General features: G+C 47.2%; 1 protein-coding gene across 10 annotated transcripts in view; it reads right to left on the bottom strand.

Annotated features, from left to right (window-relative positions):
• The window catches only part of EXTL3 (exostosin like glycosyltransferase 3), a 132,273-nt gene that overhangs the window by 15,710 nt on the left and 99,974 nt on the right, over positions 1-16,589 (bottom strand). For all 10 annotated transcript variants that reach the window (XM_052691282.1, XM_052691315.1, XM_052691297.1 and 7 more), the window contains 2 exons: positions 16,183-16,307; positions 9,900-12,472 (listed from right to left, as the gene is read on the bottom strand). In XM_052691282.1, coding sequence (XP_052547242.1) covers positions 9,900-12,047 — 2,148 coding nt within the window. In that variant the 5' untranslated portion in view covers positions 12,048-12,472; positions 16,183-16,307. The remainder of the gene's footprint in view (positions 1-9,899; positions 12,473-16,182; positions 16,308-16,589) is intronic.

Here is a 16,589-nt window from a genome sequence, read left to right on the forward strand (position 1 = left end):
GTGCTGGGCCAGGTAAGAGTACAATCTCAGTATGCTTTCTTCTTTGGAAGATCCATACGAGAGCCGAAGAAAAACACACAACAAGTGAAACTCAAAACTTCGTAAGTATGGAAGTCCAGATCTCTCTCAGTTCCTCACTCTTAAGGAAGCTCTGCTAGCTTGCTCACCTACTGCTGCACTCTTGGAACAGACACATTGCTTGTCCCTTGGCCTGCACTGAGAAATTTGGCAGCAAATGGCTTGAAAGCTCAGGGCTGGGTCAGAGAGAGGCTGTCACACTTCATCTGCAAGACACAGAGCTTGTGAAAAATCAGCATGGTGGGCTGGAGCACCCTTGAGGGATCTTCTTCCTGCCAAGCCACAGCTGCCATGCAGCACCAGGTCACCAGCACTGAAGGGAAGGAAAGACAGGAACAGCCAATGTAAGGATACAGAAATACACAACAGAGTCAGAGCGTCTCCAGTGGAAGAAGAAAGTTCTGGAAACCCAAAGGAGGATTACTGGAAATATCTTGTTTCTCTGCACCAAGTGAGGCAGCACTTATCTTTCCACACTCTGTTCTTCAGCTGATAGCTCAGCTGCTTTAATTAACTTTCTTCAGTGCAAATCCTCAGTGTTGTGCAGATACTTCTTCAGCAGGTTCCTTCTCTTTCTATGAGCTATCTATCAAGCAGGATTTCCATTAAAACAGTATATTTAAAAAAAAAAAAAAAAAGACCCAGAAGAGCAAGTGCAATTATTTTTTGATTTGGTAAAATCTGTATGTCTTGCCGGCTTGAATAAATGATGTTTAATGATGCCTGACAACGTCATTCAGCATTTAGAAGTGGATGTGTCCCATCCTTGAAGGCTTCTAATATAGACATTCACATCTGGGGCCTCAAAGTGAACATTATATCTGAATTAATGGAGGAAGGAATGTGGACACACTACTCACAACTTAGAGAGCAGTTATTAAAATGCTGGTATATAAACTTGGTATACAAGCAAAGCCACAATGCCATCAAGTTGCAGGTAGGTTATTTTTAGTGAGGGGAGGACAGAGGATGTATGAATGCTTATGTTGCTGGGAGCAAGGAGCATGAAGAGCGCTCAGTCACGCACCTCCACTTCTGGCTTCCAGGTATGCCGAGGATGAGAAATTTTCTGTGGAGATTATAAAGTTGAGATCTCACTAAGATCTGATGGCTGTGGATGAGATAAAGACAGCTTTCTGCCGGCAAGTGTCCTCAAATCCATTCCCCAGAGATGAGAGCTCTTCTGTATAATGCCAGAAGAAAAGAACCAGCAAATCCATACTGTGATTCCTTCGCCAGCATTTTTATCTCTCATTTTCTCTGGAATGAGCACAGATCATGGACAAAAGCAATTTCCATCAGCTCAAATATCATACAATCACAGAATGGCCTGGGTTGCAAAGGACCACAATGATCATCCAGTTCCAACCCCCTGCTATATGCAGGGTCACCAACCAGCAGCCCAGGCTGCCCAGAGCCACATCCAGCCTGGCCTTGAATGCCTGCAGGGATGGGGCATCCACAGCCTCCTTGGGCAACCTGTGCCAGTGCCTCACCACCCTCTGGGGGAAAAACTTCCTCCTAACATCCAATCTAAACCTCCCCTGTCTCAGTTTAAACCATTCCCCCTTGTCCTATCACCATCCACCCCCATAAACAGCCATTCCCCCTCCTGTTTCTACGCTCCCTTCAAGTACTGGAAGACCACCATGAGGTCTCCCTGGAGCCTTCTCTTCTCCAAGCTAAACAAGCCCAGTTCCCTCAACCTTTCCTCACAGCAGAGCTGCTCCAGCCCTCTGCTCATCTCAGTGCCCTCCTCTGGACCCGCTCCATGAGCTTCACATCCTTCCTGTACTGGGGGCCGCAGGCCTGGACACAGCGCTGCAGATGGGGCCCCACAAGAGCTGAGTAGAGGGGGACGATCACCTCCTCTCCCTGCTGGCTGCCCTTTTTTAATGCAGCCCAAAATACAGTTGGCCTTCTGGGCTGCAGGCACACACTGCTGGCTCATGTCCAGCTTCTCATTCACCAGGATCCCCCACATCCTTCTTCACGGGGCTGCTCTCAAGAAGACCTTCCTGCAGTTCATATAAATACCCATAAAATGTGAGAGAACAGAGTCAGGATATCACATATATATTTGATATGACCACCCTGACGGTGGTCAAACAAAGAGGAAAGGAAGTTTCAGCAGACAGGCCATCGCTGAGATAAATGCCGTCTCGCTGATGTGGCAGGGCCAGCTGTCACCAACAGGATTCCAGCCCTGTGTTGGTTTCTGAAGGTTCCCCTCTTGCTCATCCGCAGGGCTGGATGCTCATTTTCCAGGTGCACGCTGCTGTGCAGACAAGCAGAGGGTGGCAGCAGCACCATGCCTTCTTTCCTAAACTTCAATTAAAGCATGAAAGGAAATCAGGGGGGAAACAAAGGCTTTCATCAAGAGGCTGTGAATGCATTACTTAGAAATAGATGGTTGGGGTAAATGCAGGCAACCATAACCACCAACAACCCACAGTAAGGAATTAAGGACCTCTTTGTGTTAGAAATTACAAAGTTCACATTAATTAGATATAATTAAAAACAATTCCTTTTTAAAATTCCCATAAATTCAACTTAATTATCACCGGAGTTCTGAAGCCACTGTACTTTGTCATCTGCATTCACAATAAGAGGAAAATGAGCATTCTTACAGTGTTATCTAGCTTACAGCTGCTACATTTGCGGAAAAATGCTTTTGTTTTGTTCCCTGTAAGGTCTCTTCCATAGTAAAAGATGGTACTGCAAACACTCCGAACTCAAGACAGTCTGGGAAACCCAAAATTTAGATGTTCAATGTCAAACTTTTTTCACTGGGCTAACACAGATCTGTAGTGAAACAGGATACAGCGGTCAGGCAAATAAATTGCAGCCCCTGGTTCAGAACTCAGCTCCTCCATCACCTTTCTGCTTACTGAATGCTTTCACAAGATGGGCTTCTTCCTTTAGCACTGCTAGAAGGAGCCAGATGCTGCTTTCTGGGAGGTGACACCACAAGAATATTCACAGCACAGAAAGGAGAGCCATCATGCTTCATCACTAACTACAGAGTTGGCTTGCAAGAAAACTGAAAAAAAAGCAATCATCAGACAGAGAAGAGAGAACAGCGTCAGATTTCTTGTGGGGAGAGGACTACAAGTGTCCATAAGATGAACAGTACTGCAGCTGCTGTGCCTCTGCCAGTCCATGGTAAATTTGGGAATAAGGAACCATCTCCTGGGAATAAGGAACCATCTCCTGGTTGAAGGCTGGAACACTGTGGGGTTGGCCTCTGAAGACGTTTACAAGCTTTCACGTGTAACAAGCATCTGATTACACACATATTCGTCTTCAGCAATTATTCCCTTCCTTGGTTTTCCTTCCTGATGCTCCAAAGCAGCTTGTTTCTCCTGGTTACAGACCCCATTTGCTGCATCCTAAGCCAAGGGCATCCCAAGGCAGGCTGCTGTACCATTTTGTCTACGGAAATGCTCCTGGCACACGGGAGAACTAAGCACTGGGTTGAGGCAATAGCAGTGGTGTACTGCAAGGCTGCCTAGTTAATATTCAGTGTGCAAATCCCCAAGAGGCCGGAGCTGCTTGTTACATTATCAGCACACAGTCACGCCTCGCTGCACCCCTGCTTCGGCCCCAGAGTGACAAGCATCTGGGTTTTAGCAGCACAGGTAAACTAAGCAGCCAATTTGTTGCTGGGATATGGTGAAAGTACAGAGCGAGACAGCGAACTCCTGGGGATGTGAAGGCTCACCGGGCTCCTCAGGCAGGCAGCAGGTGGTGCTACACGCCTGGCAGCAGCACCCACACAGCCAGCAAACACACAGCTGCCGTGCAAGTCCGTGCTTTGCAAGAGCCACAGCATGTCCCCAGTAGGAAGGGACCCACAGGGATTGCTGAGTCCGAGCCCTGGCTCTGCACAGCAGCACCACCCAAACCCTACGGCTGAGTGAGGTGTCCCAGTGTTCCCTGAGCTCCAGCACTGGGGCCGGGCTCGCTGCCCTAGGAGCTGTACCATGCCCACTGCCCTCGTTCCTCCTTGTGAGGCTGCCATGAGGAGCTGCAGGCCACCATGAGGCCTCCCCTCAGTCTCTTCTGGGCCAAACAAAGCTGCTCCTCATCCGTCTTGCCCTCTAGACACTTCACAATACTTGCAGCCTTGTTGCAAAGCTCCAACAAAGCAAAAGGACATGGTGGCATTTCCCCCCGGCTCCTGATTCACTGGGGCAACTCAAGGGCCAGCACAACCCAACAGGTCTGCAAGGCATCAATGCTTTTGGATTTGAATTCTTCCCAAGATTATTCCTTCTTAAACAAGCTGCTAAATTGAATGAGCTTGCCCAGGCGGCCACCAAGCCAGCAGAAAAGGACATGACGCCACTGGGACAGGCTGCAGAGATCAAAGCTTGCTGCTTATTCTGCAACAAAACTCTAAGGAAAGGATTAGTCACTGCCGACAGCCACAGTAGCCGGCCTTGGCAGTGAACCCAGTCAAATTGCTCATAAATGCCTACAAGCAAACACCTCCTAACCCTGAGGAAAAGGAGAAAGCGAGCAGCTGCAGGGCTTCTCCAGCCTTGACTCCATCGCTGAAGGACCACAGGAATGGAAGTCAGAGACTCAGGCTATGAGTTCTCACAGCGCGAGCACAGGTTATGGATACACCACTGTGGGATGAATAAGCTTTAGACTATGGATTCGCTGGTGTTCCATGCACAGTGCCAGCACCCCTCTGTGAAGGCTTCCAAAACAAAGTTCATCAAACATTGCCGGGACACAGGCAGAGCTGCTGCAGCACCTCAAAACAAAGTAAAACCACAACACACCTGGGTAACCCTGATCCAAAACGCCCTCCTGGCAACACTCCCGACTTCAGGTCAGTACCAAAACCTTGCCTAGCAGCTCATCTCACTCTTCTTCAAGTCTTCTGCCTCCAGCACACCCAATCTCCAGTGAAACCGGATGGTTCTGTAAGTTTGCATGAAGGTTATTGACAGTCCCCAAGCTTGCAGGTGTTGCCACTTCTCCCATCTGTGCATCCAAACCAACGGATATGAGAATGGGAATGTCAGCACTGAGCCACGAGCAAAAAAGGATAAGACAAATAAAAGGCAATGCAGCCTGAAAATGGCAGTGCGTGGCAGACGCACTACTGTAAATGATGCATGAAGCACTCATCCTCATGAAGTCTTTCATCTTCTGTCTTTTCTGGGGTTGCTCAGAGCCCTTTGGCAAGCAGGGATGTGTGTGGCTGCACTAGGCACACAGCCCCAAAATCTCTCCCTTGGGCTGGGAAACTTAAAAATTAAGAGATCTTCTCATGAACTGAAGACAGAACATAAGTGCTAAGAACGCATCTTTGCTCAGTTTGAGAGACACATAGACCTAAAGATGGATGGAAGTGCATAGCTGGGGCCCAAATCTTCTTTGTTTGTTTGTTTCAAATTGAGATTAAAACCAAATTTAGGGTCCTTCTGAGCTGAGTCCTCTCTTTCCCAATCTCCTCCAGACACAATGAGAAATGCAAGGAGGAAAAAGCGTGCATCGAAGAGGGAAGGGAGCTCTGATTGCTTCCCTGCCTCAGGCTGCAGTCCTGGGGGGCTTTTAGGCAAGTTTCTGAATGGGAAATGGAGAATTTAATTGCTGCATTGGAGGATCCGTGGCTGTTTTGAGTGCAAGCTGCTGCAGAGTTTAATCACCTCGTAGTTCGGGGCTTTGTGTTTTCTCCACTGAACACCTGCAGCACTGGTAGCCTTCTGAAATACATACTAAGTATGTTAAAATAAATTATCTTCAAGTACCTCTGGCTGTCCAAACTCAACTCTTTGCTTTAGGGTTGTAGGATTAAAATGAGACCAGAAATATGAATTCTGCCCCCTACCACAACCCATGTCCTGCTCAGAGCCACATGAAGACAGGCAGTGAGCTGCCTCCGGAGGATCTAAGAGCTGCTAAAACCATGTACTGGCTTCATTAAGCATCAGGACTGGGCAAACTGCTACACTACAGTTCTGAAGAGGAAGCACATGCATATGTCCTGCAGCCAGCAAAACCAGCACATCAGCACCAGAGCAGAATGCAGCAAGGTCTGAATCTTCTTGGGTGCACCTTACTACCATTTGTGTGGGCTGGATGTGTGGTTTACTTGGTGTTTTGCTTCGTTTGCTTCCTCTCACTTTTATTCACATGGGTGAAAAAGCTGCCAGGGAATTGCACAGCAACAAGTGAGGTTCTGTTGTCATCACCTGGATGTCAGTTAGAAACCCTGAATGTGGAGATGCTGAAAGAGGAGGCTGAAGTCTCCATCCCACGCCTGAACCATGTCTTCTCCTTCATGACTTGTTCTTTGTCCTGCTGCTGGAAATCCTTCTGAGATGAATGTGTGCACATCATCTCACTCAAACCCCAGTGCAGTCTTTCCACCCGTTCAGAGCAGAAATATAATGCAAGTCCCTTTTTCCCTCTTACCTCACTCCAGGAGCACAGCTCCCAGGCAAGGTGCACAACAGCATCTTCAGCACTGCTATCCCACTTAGCAGGTGACATGGGCAGGCTTTCATTCCTTGAAAATACGTGCAGACATCTCGAGGGACAAGCAAAACACCAAGGTTACACAGCACGAGGTCACTGCAGTATCACTGCTGCCAGGAGGAGCAAGCAAGGCTGAGATGTGGCTGTGGGCACGGCAGTGGTGATGCTCTGCAGGTTCTTCTGTTTGCCTAAGTTCTCCTAATGAAGTGCTACAGATGCAAACACTTGCAGAAAGGAAGCTTTTAAAGCTGCACAAACAGAACACTCACTTGGAATCTTTGTGTTTTTCTGCTGCAGTGCTATTTAATGTGAGATGGGAACAACTTGCATAGCACAAAGGCACTTCAAATTCGAGGGCAATCTACCTACATCTGTTCCAAGGGCAACCTTGAATGACTACACACACATCTTTACATTAAATTACATCTGCACCCAGTCACTTCAAGCCCAGTACAGAGCCAGAATCTTTTAATCGCAGGATCCCATGCAGCTAAGGAATCTTACTCAGAAACTGCTGCGGTCAGAAGAAAACTATACCTAAATAAAAGATAAAACTGAAGAGAACAGATATATTCTGTAGCCCTGATAATCTCATTTTTCCCCCAGAGGATGGTGAGGCAGTGGCACAGGTTGCCCAAGGAGGCTGTGGGCGCCCCATCCCTGCACGCATTCAAGGCCAGGCTGGATGTGGCTCTGGGCAGCCTGGGCTGCTGGTTGGTGACCTGCACACAGCAGGGGGTTGGAACTGATGAGCATTGTGGGCCTTTGCAACCCAGGCCGTTCTATGGTTCTATGATTACCCATGAAAGTGTCAGAGATCAAACAGCCCCACTCATTGCTCTTGCCAGCCCAGCAGGGAAACCATACAATGGTGATTCTTTACACCCAAGCACAACCAAGTACTTCCAAGCATCAACCAAGCCTGCTGCTAGAGCCAAATGGTAGCAAAGCTTTGACGGGCTCTTCCATGATCCACACAGGGCTTTGTCTCGTTATACTGCAATTAGCCTCAATCACCTTGGCTGCAGGTGCTGTGCTCTGGGATCACAGTCAGGCAGTGCCTGCAGCCACCTCCATCACAGTGAGGCACCAAATCTGCCCTCAGCCACGTCTCTCCCCCCCCAGCTTCCCTCTAAACTTTGTATTTAAGCACAAAGCTCAGCACTTTGTGATTAAAGTCAGAGCAATTCCTTGCACCCAGAAATCTCTAGAGCATAGTTGTTATACAAGAACAAAGCACTGCTTCAAGATCTGAGAGAATTGGATGTTCCCCATCAAAAGACACATTTTCCCTGCAACAAAATGAAAGCCATTTCAGCATTAGCAGCCTGGTCTATTGGAGGTATCCCTGTGGCAGGGGGTTGGGACTGGGTGGGCTCTAAGCTCCCTGCCAATCCAAACCATCCTATGATTCTGTGATTCTACACCACCACATAGATGAGTACTTACAGGCTCCTAGCATGATTTCAGCAGCCAGGAGGCGGATATACAGGTTAGTGAGATGGATGTCTGGAAGCTGCAACAGGTTAAGGCTCTTATCAGGGACCCGGAAAACACGGCATTTAGAAAAACTGGAGAAAAAACACTCCTGTCATCAGAGCAATATTGCTCATTCTATAAAGACCTGACCGAAGCTTGCTGTGCTCCAGCCAAGTCCCAGAACTTGGCAACAAGCGCACAGTTACCATCCAAAACCCCCAAATAGACATTTCTGGAGACATCTTCTTCTCTTGAGCCAAACGGTGCTGAACCATCCCAGGCTGCATACAAACCCAAGCACGCAGCCACTCCGTGTGTCTACGTCCCTGAAAATCCAGCGGGACACCAACGCTATGTTTGTACAAATGAGAGTAAAGGGGGAAAAAAAAAAAGCATTAATGTCCATCACCAAAGATATTTTTCTTTCACTAATAACACCCATTAGCTCCTCCAAAGAGAACAATCCCTGTGCTTTGGCTCTGAAGGAACACAGAGTTTTTAAGCAGGCACAACGGAAAGATTTCACAGAATTCGAGCATTCAACAGGACTAATGTGAAAGATTACTTTGCAATTATCCAAGCAATTTTCTCTCCTCATTGTCCCTGGACCATAAGGGTTTTTTAAATGAGAGCAGAAGGATTTATTCACCACAATAATAATAAAACAAAATATGAAATCAATTAATCTCTTTGCGTGAAGCATAAAGCTCACGTTGCTATTAAGTTTAGCAGCATCGTGTCACATAAAGCACACACAGTTTGTGTACTTAAATACCACCTTCCCCTTTTATTTTTCCCTTCCCTAATTCCTAACACATTATCCTTCCATTTGTCCTCTAAACACGACTGGATTCAAACAACACAGCATTGCTTCTTATTAGAAGCTTTATGCTTGTGCTCTAAGAGTGCAGTTGGAGATTTACATATAACACTGACCAATAACAGTGCCGAGATAACAGAGGAGCCCTAAAATAAAGAAATTAATATTAATTTGGGGAGAAGGAATTTCCTAAAAGTAACACAGCCAATATGCAAGTGAATAGTTGGGCACCAGAAAGCACATCAGTCTTTGAAGCTCTTGCTTCTTCAGTGTGGCTGAGGAAGAAATGAGCCCACACACAGCCCAAACCCACTGCAGCCTCCAGAGCACAGACACTCACAGTCACACTGGCCTTGGCTTACGTGTTCCCCCATCCCTTGTAATACAAAGTGATAGATGTCTTTTGAGGCCCTGAACACCTGCACAGCACAGCTTCAGTTGGTCCCTCTCTTGTTTTCATGAAAGATTTATCAGGAAAAGCAGAGAAACAGTCCCTATTTAGCTATTTATAAGGTGCCACCTGTCCTCACCGTGTGACACTTCAACACCTAAGCAAAGATTTTCAATAAAAAGGAACCCCTAGCTTTAAGCCCTGAGATTCCTATCAGGCTCCATACACTTACTGCTTCAAGAGCACCACATTCCCAGCACCTGCAAAGACCCCAGTTTTTTACCATTTAGACTCCTACCTATCAGCTCCTGAATTACACAAGCAGAAGGCTGCAGACTGATTTCTCATGACAGCAGTTCATTTCACCTGAATTTCAAACCAGCATTTGGAGAAGACAAGCCAAAGCATTCTCATGCAAACACCTAAATGAGCCAGATGAGTCATGCCTTTCATCTCCCTGTTTTTTGCCACAGATAAAGAGGCCAGATCAGGTACAGACATCTCCAAGGCTGCAAGATGAACGCTGTCCCGGATGACTAAGCTGCACTGACGCACTCCAAGCTGCCACAGCCAGCTTGAATGCGCAAACCCCACCAAGAAGCGAGCCCACAATATCAATATCTTTCTTACCATGATTGGAACACCAATGTCTGGCCACAAGAGATCCTCAGAGGGAAGCTTGGGAGAGTTCCACACTACCACAACTTTATTTAAGTACGGGAGACCATTGAGCCTTTCTAGGGAGTTCATCAAAACCTCCTCCCGCTCGTAAGTTAGCATCACCACTGTGAACTGCTCCCGGGGGACGTTGCCACCCAAAGCAGCCTGGAACTCCTTCCCAGAGCCGCCTGCTCCTCCACCTATTGGTCGAAATCCAGTCCCAGACCCTAAAAACTTTGCTTCCGATGGCAAAACAGGGTCAAAGGGAGTATAGGGAAAGAGGTGAAAAGGCCCCGGAGCGGAATTCCAATTCCTGTAGATGTCCATTGCAGTGAGGGTGAAGTTGCGGAGATATTTGGGAGATGCATAGGGTGGTTCTGTTTCCACAGGCCCTAAGTCCAGGTCACCGTTGTCTGCCATGTTGGGGTCTGTACCAGCAGCCTTGCCAGATCGGTGGGGAATCTCCACTGCAGTTTCTTCTCGGATAGGAGCAGCCGGGATTTGGATTCGAGTCCTTATGATAGCCAAGACTGTGCTGAACACGTTATCAGAGGTGGAGAAGTAAGTCTCCCACAAGAAGCGGCCCTGCCTCCTCATGGCAAGCAGATCGTTGTCAGAAATGCTTCTCAGAAGAAAGTGCACTTCTGTGATACGTGGCTTTGGTATGATTAAGGCTGCCTCGTTCCACCGGATCACGTCGTTGTAGGGTAGCTGGACTTGCTCTCCAAGAACCACCGGGATGGCTCCGACTTCCAGAGCCTCAAACAGTCTCATGGCACACCCAGCGGAGATCACTAACCGGGTGTCCCCGGGGGTGATTATCAGTGCAAAAGTAGATAGCTTCAGTAGCTCTAGTCTGTCGTCCCTTTCTCCACACAGAGCCCACTCAGTGGGCAGACTCGCCTTAGGCTGGTTTTTACACGTGAACTCCACCAAAACAAAGTCCAGCTTGCTGTCCTGAACAGCCTTCAAGGTGGTGATAATGCGATCATCGTAGTCAGCCGGGGCGTTGCCTTCTATCTCCTCTTCGAAAGAGCGAACTTCTTGCAAGCTAGATCTGAGAGACTCGATCTTCTCCCCCTGGAAACTAAACAGGTATTTACGCTTGACTGGCACCTGGGGTGGGATCTCTAGGAAGTTAGGTTCAGACATAGCATGGACCAGAGGTGACACCACAATATCAAAGCCCGGTCGATACTGCACATCATAAAACGTAGACTGGGCAAGCATGGCACGCCCCGTGCTGATGTTGTAAAGAAAGTTCTGAGTTTCTGACTTCCTGGACAAATTGATGATGAGATGGTTATGTCCATCAGTCCTCCAATATGGCAAAGAGTGCAACTGTTGCTCTAGTTCAGTAGGTTTTGGCATTACGGGCTCTTGCATTTCCCCCACTAAAATTATATACACACAAGCAATATTTGCATTCTCAGTAACATAAACATTAGTTCTGACAGTCGCCTCAAAGGCTTGTTTAATTAAAGGGTCTAAGGAACTACCAAAAGGGTAATCGTCACTGTTGTAGACATAGACTGGAAAGCCAGATGTCAGCGGGCATCGCGAGTAGTCAAAACAATTGTGCAGCCTGCAGTTCCGATTGGATTTTGGCAGGGGAAAGGTCGCATCGTCTTTGTCTGGCAGCAGCCGGATTGGCAAGGAGAGCTTTGGCTGGTTCTGAGCCATCAGTTCTTTGTAGGAATGCTCAGTCTGGCTGATGACGTTCTTCAGCTGCAGCAGGTCCTGCTTGGCATTCTCGATGCTCTTTTTGCAAGCCTCAATCTTCAAGTTGAGCTTGGCTATCTCACTGTTGAGCTCTTGCCGCTTGGCCTCCAGCTGCAGCAGCTCCTCGCTGACCGACTCGCGGATGCGGCACAGGTCCTGCACGTGCTTCACCTCGCACAGCTCATTGCCAGTCCGAGGGCCAAAGATGCGCTTGCCGGCATCATCTGCGTCATCGATGGTCGTCAGGTAGTAGTGCCCGATAAGGGGAAAAAAGACAAGGATGACAAAGAGGATGAAACTCAGCCAGGTAAGCCGGATCCGACTGGACCACCTCAACAACCACGGCTGGCCTCCGTTCCCCACTCCCCCATTCCGCAACATCGTATATCCAGTCATGAGTTCAGCAGTCACCGCATGCCCAGTCACGTTGGATCAGTAGCCATAACCAAAAGAGTTTGTATAGCAAGTCTCTACAAAGAAACGTTACTGTGCCTGCTTAATGAGAAGCCAATAGAACGGGAATTTCATCTTGTTGTGATGATGGCTCCTCGGTTGGACTTGACCTTGCCCATGCTCTGCCGACCCGTGGTCTGCAGGTAACCTGCTGGAAGTGTCACAGCGTTCTCATGGCGACTCAAAGACTCCACCAGCAGAGGAAAAGCACGATGGGATCAAGGCAAACTCTACCGCTGCTCTCGACATCCTGCATTATCATCATCCAATGAATGTGCAGGGGCACCAGCCATTGTGGAGAACGAGCCAGAAGAGACTCGTACCAGCGCCAGGCTCATCACTGCTGTGTGGCTGATGCTCTGCTGTTCCTACAAGAGAACAATCACATATTCAGACAGCGCAAACAAAACGACCCCGCAGCGACCTGAGACACTGCTAGTTTTTAAAACCAGCTGTCCTCTCTACAAAAGAGCAACCTTTGTGCATGTTTAGCACCTCTGGGGCTAACAGCAGTAAACCTGAGAAAGCGATGGGATTCATTAGATCCGGACACGCGGCCTTCTCTGAGCACTCTGTTTTTCATTAGGGTTGCACGCTTCATTGGCCAGATCAGAAAATCACAGCCCCTGGATCTGGTTTCCTACTTTACCCACTGTCTTGCTGTGAAGCCTTGGAGAAGCTGCCTAACATCTGCAGGTCTCTGCCCCCTTCTGTACTAAGTGGGGATATCAATGTACCCCTGCTCTCTCTGCCCCCCTCTTAATGGCATGTTGAGATTCTGAGACACAGCAGAGCTGTAAATTCATGCTGCATAACTGAGCATAATCGCTCTTGTTCTGCTCTAATGACTAGAGCTGATAAGGAATTTTTAGACAAATTGTTTTCCTTGCCCTTCCTGCAGGAAAATTTTGATTCATTGCAACAGGAAGTTTAAAGACCACCTACTCAGTGTTGGCTATGACATCTCTGCAGGTTCACTGCACATTGGAGAAAACTTCTGGCCAAAACTGAAAAAGGTGCCTGTATACAGTGCCTGGCTAAGGCTCTGAACTAGCAGCAAGGGCATAAAACCCACCTTAAAACACGGGGATGTGACACACTCAGCACTCGGCCACATGCAGATGCTGCTATAAGAAACTCTCCCTGCCTTTTAATTAGCATCAAGGTACCCACGTTTCTCGGATATTCCTTCATACATGGGAATTCCCACATCACTGATGAATACAGCACTGTCCTGCACAGCCTCATGAGAAGCTTATTCATTTCCACTTCAATTTTTAATTAGAGGAAAGTCATCTACATTGCTGATGGTCATTTTTCACTAAACTTGTTCATACTCCTCTCCTTCACTCATTTGAGGATTGGCAGAAAGAAGACAGGGAAGCAAACTGCAGCTACAAGAGGGCCAAAGCAAACAGAAGTTCACCTTAAAGAAGCAGAGAATGAATAAATTTCAGTGTAGTACACAAATGTATCCGAAAAATGAAGTGAACACTTGATTTTAAGCAGAAAAAAATTGCAACTAAAGGGAAGCAAGTGGGCTAACAGTGCACAGCTCCTAGGTCTGTTTTGTTACAAGGCGATTTGTCTGTGGTAACGTACTGCTGTAGACTAAATGAGAATCCTCCCCCAAACTGGACCTGCAACTGGGAGACGCACAGTAGTTAAAAATTAAAGCAGCTTTTAAACTCATAATATTGCCTGGCAAACGACACTGGTGTAAATCTCAGAAAGCCAGGAGGATAAAAGGACTAAAAAGTCAGGAAAAGGCAAAATCAGCTTTCTCAGACCTTGGCAGTGCTGTCAGTGAGGGCAGATGGGGGAGGCTTGGGCTCTCTTGGCAGAACATTTTAATGCTCTTCTCTGTACAGCAGCCTCCATTTGCCTGGGCTGAGAGTGGCTGGTGATGAATGTAAATCCCCAGCTCTTCTGCACGAGGCTGTCAGTCAGACACAGGAAGCCCTGGCAGTAGCAGCGCGCTTGCACTGTGCCGCTGGGACCGCTGCTATACAACAGAAGGGTTTTAGCATGCACCAGTGTACAAAGCAGCTGACTGAGTGAGGCAAAAAAAAAAAAAAAGCTTTTAAAGCCTGTATTTTATTTTTAAGCTTTCCCCAGGAAAGGAAGCTCTTGCTGGTACTGTCCGTGCATGCACAGTCTGTCAGTCCCTGCAATTCCAACGCTGTCTCAAAGGGTCCACAAAGATCCTAGAATTGCAAACACTTGTCTGCAAACAGCTGGACAGGAGATGAGAGTTGCTCTATTAATGCTTCTGAGAGAAAAGCCAAAGCACATGCTCATTGGAACACCTGCAAAGCTAAGAAACAGCTCAACTTCAAGGTATGCACAGGAAAAACAAGGTCTGCTGTTTCTGCTTTGGGGATGACACTGGGGTGAACACAGTTAAATCCTGCAAGAAGCTGAGACAACACAGGAACAAGGGAACACAAATGTGACCAAAAAATGGCAGAGGAGGTTTGTGCATGTGCTTCTTCTGACTGGCCAGAGAAAAAACATGGCTCCACAGGCAGTGAAGGCAGCCCCAAAGACCATCAGATTAGACTGCATCTAAACCTTGTTCCATTTTAGCAGTGCTGCCTATTTACAAGCTCCAAACAGCAATGAAGTAGCAAAGTGAACTCTCTAAAATGGCATCTGGTGTCCTTGGAAAGCTAAATCCAGGCCATCACCCCACACATGATCCTCTACAGCTGTTCCGCCATCTAATCCTTCCAGTGGCTCCTCTGTTCCTGCTCCTTCAATAGGCACATAACAAACTTTATCCTCCTGGCCTAAAAACGAGGGCTGTGAATTAAAACAATCTGCGTGCTCAGAAACCTGAAGCTGACAAATGAACTCTGCTGTTAGCTCAGAAAAAACCACACAGGAGAGAGCGGAGGAGGCTGCACAGGGATATGAAATGCAACATGCATGGCTTGGGATCAGTTAGAAGTATTGACTATCAGTATGAAATACGTGCCGGTGACAAAGAAAGCACTTTAGACGCCCTTTCTGACTCTTCTTCATTACAAAGAGTTCATTCCTCATCAACTAGATAGAGCCTGAGGTTGTAACAAAGCGCTTTTATTTTTTTTAAGTCCTAATAATGAAGTAAAAACTCAATCAGCTGTTTCACTAAGGGAGACTTCAGTGCTTTATTTAAAAGGAATAAGCTGCCCTGGTGAAAAAGATTGGTGATTTCTGTAGTTCCCAAAGAGAAGTTTGGGAGGAAGAGAGAGATAGCAGTTGCTGGGTTCTCCCTCCCAAGCACTATTTAATCCCAACTGAGTCCCACACTGAGAAACTCCTGTTGACATTTTAACACAACATTGCTGCCTTATAGAGCTAATTACATACACACAAAAAGAGGCAAAGAAGAGCTCTTGGGAAATCAGAAGCTCAATAATTACCACAGCCTCTTCCCAAATGCCAATCTGACCGACTTCTTTGGCACGACATGTTTGCATGCTGCAGTTTCTTCTCCCACAGCACAGGGCTGCAAAACTAAATTGCTGTTCATGCATGCTGCCACATCTTTGTTCAAATCCAGGGATATTTTCCCAGTGGGTGTTCTCTGTGCCGATGTAGTTAGAGGAATATTTGGGGTTCTCCTGCTTTTTGCATTTCTAGCAGAAAGCGCCAGGCTGGGTGCTAGTGAAAATCACTGCCCCCATGGCTCTGCAAGTGTTCAGTAACGAAAGCCCCTCTGCAGACACATGACACGTGATCCTGTCCCTCCTACTTGTCCCTCCTTCTGTCCATCTCCCCATATAATATGAAATATTGTCTTCTTGTCAGCATACCTGAGAGTGGAAACTTTAAACTCACATAGCAGAGCATACCTAAAGGTAAATCACCATGCAGAGTATGGTGACACAGGTACAAATGACTGCAACAAGCAACCCAAGTGGAAAACCTACAGGGATCCTACATCAGAGCTCCCAGACTCTGTGTGCACCTCTATCCATCCTCAGTCTCCTCCTGTCCTGCTGATAAGCCTGCAGTTATCACTGCAATGCTGTCACCAGAAACATCCCCCCGTGCTGGGACTCTCTTCAAAGAGAACCTCGGTACCCACCTCTATCATGCAGGTTTCCCTCCTGATGAACTGTGAAAGTCAGGGCGCTGTGTTAGTGGCTTCTTTGCTTCTCTCCTCTGACTCGAACAGACAGTTCCTATTGCCAAATCCCTTTTTCACCAGCACTAAAAATGAAATCAAATAAAAATCACATTTTTTTTACAGCAGTAAAAAGGGTAAACCATTATCTTTCTGCTAAAGCAAGAAGATCCAGCACATTGCCACCCTCCTTCTTGGCAACAAGGAAGAGCGTTTCCAGTGAAACGGAAAAGAAATGAACACAAAACAGCCCTCCAGCAACGATAACTTTCAACTTCCTAATTCTCATAAAGAATAGGATTACACTCCAAATCTCCAATCACTTTTGGAACAGGAGCATTTAGAGGATTTTCCTCCTGCAATTGAAC

Source organism: Tympanuchus pallidicinctus, unplaced genomic scaffold (assembly GCF_026119805.1).
Source record: "Tympanuchus pallidicinctus isolate F22 unplaced genomic scaffold, pur_lepc_1.0 scaffold1, whole genome shotgun sequence".
NCBI classification, from domain to species: domain Eukaryota; kingdom Metazoa; phylum Chordata; class Aves; order Galliformes; family Phasianidae; genus Tympanuchus; species Tympanuchus pallidicinctus.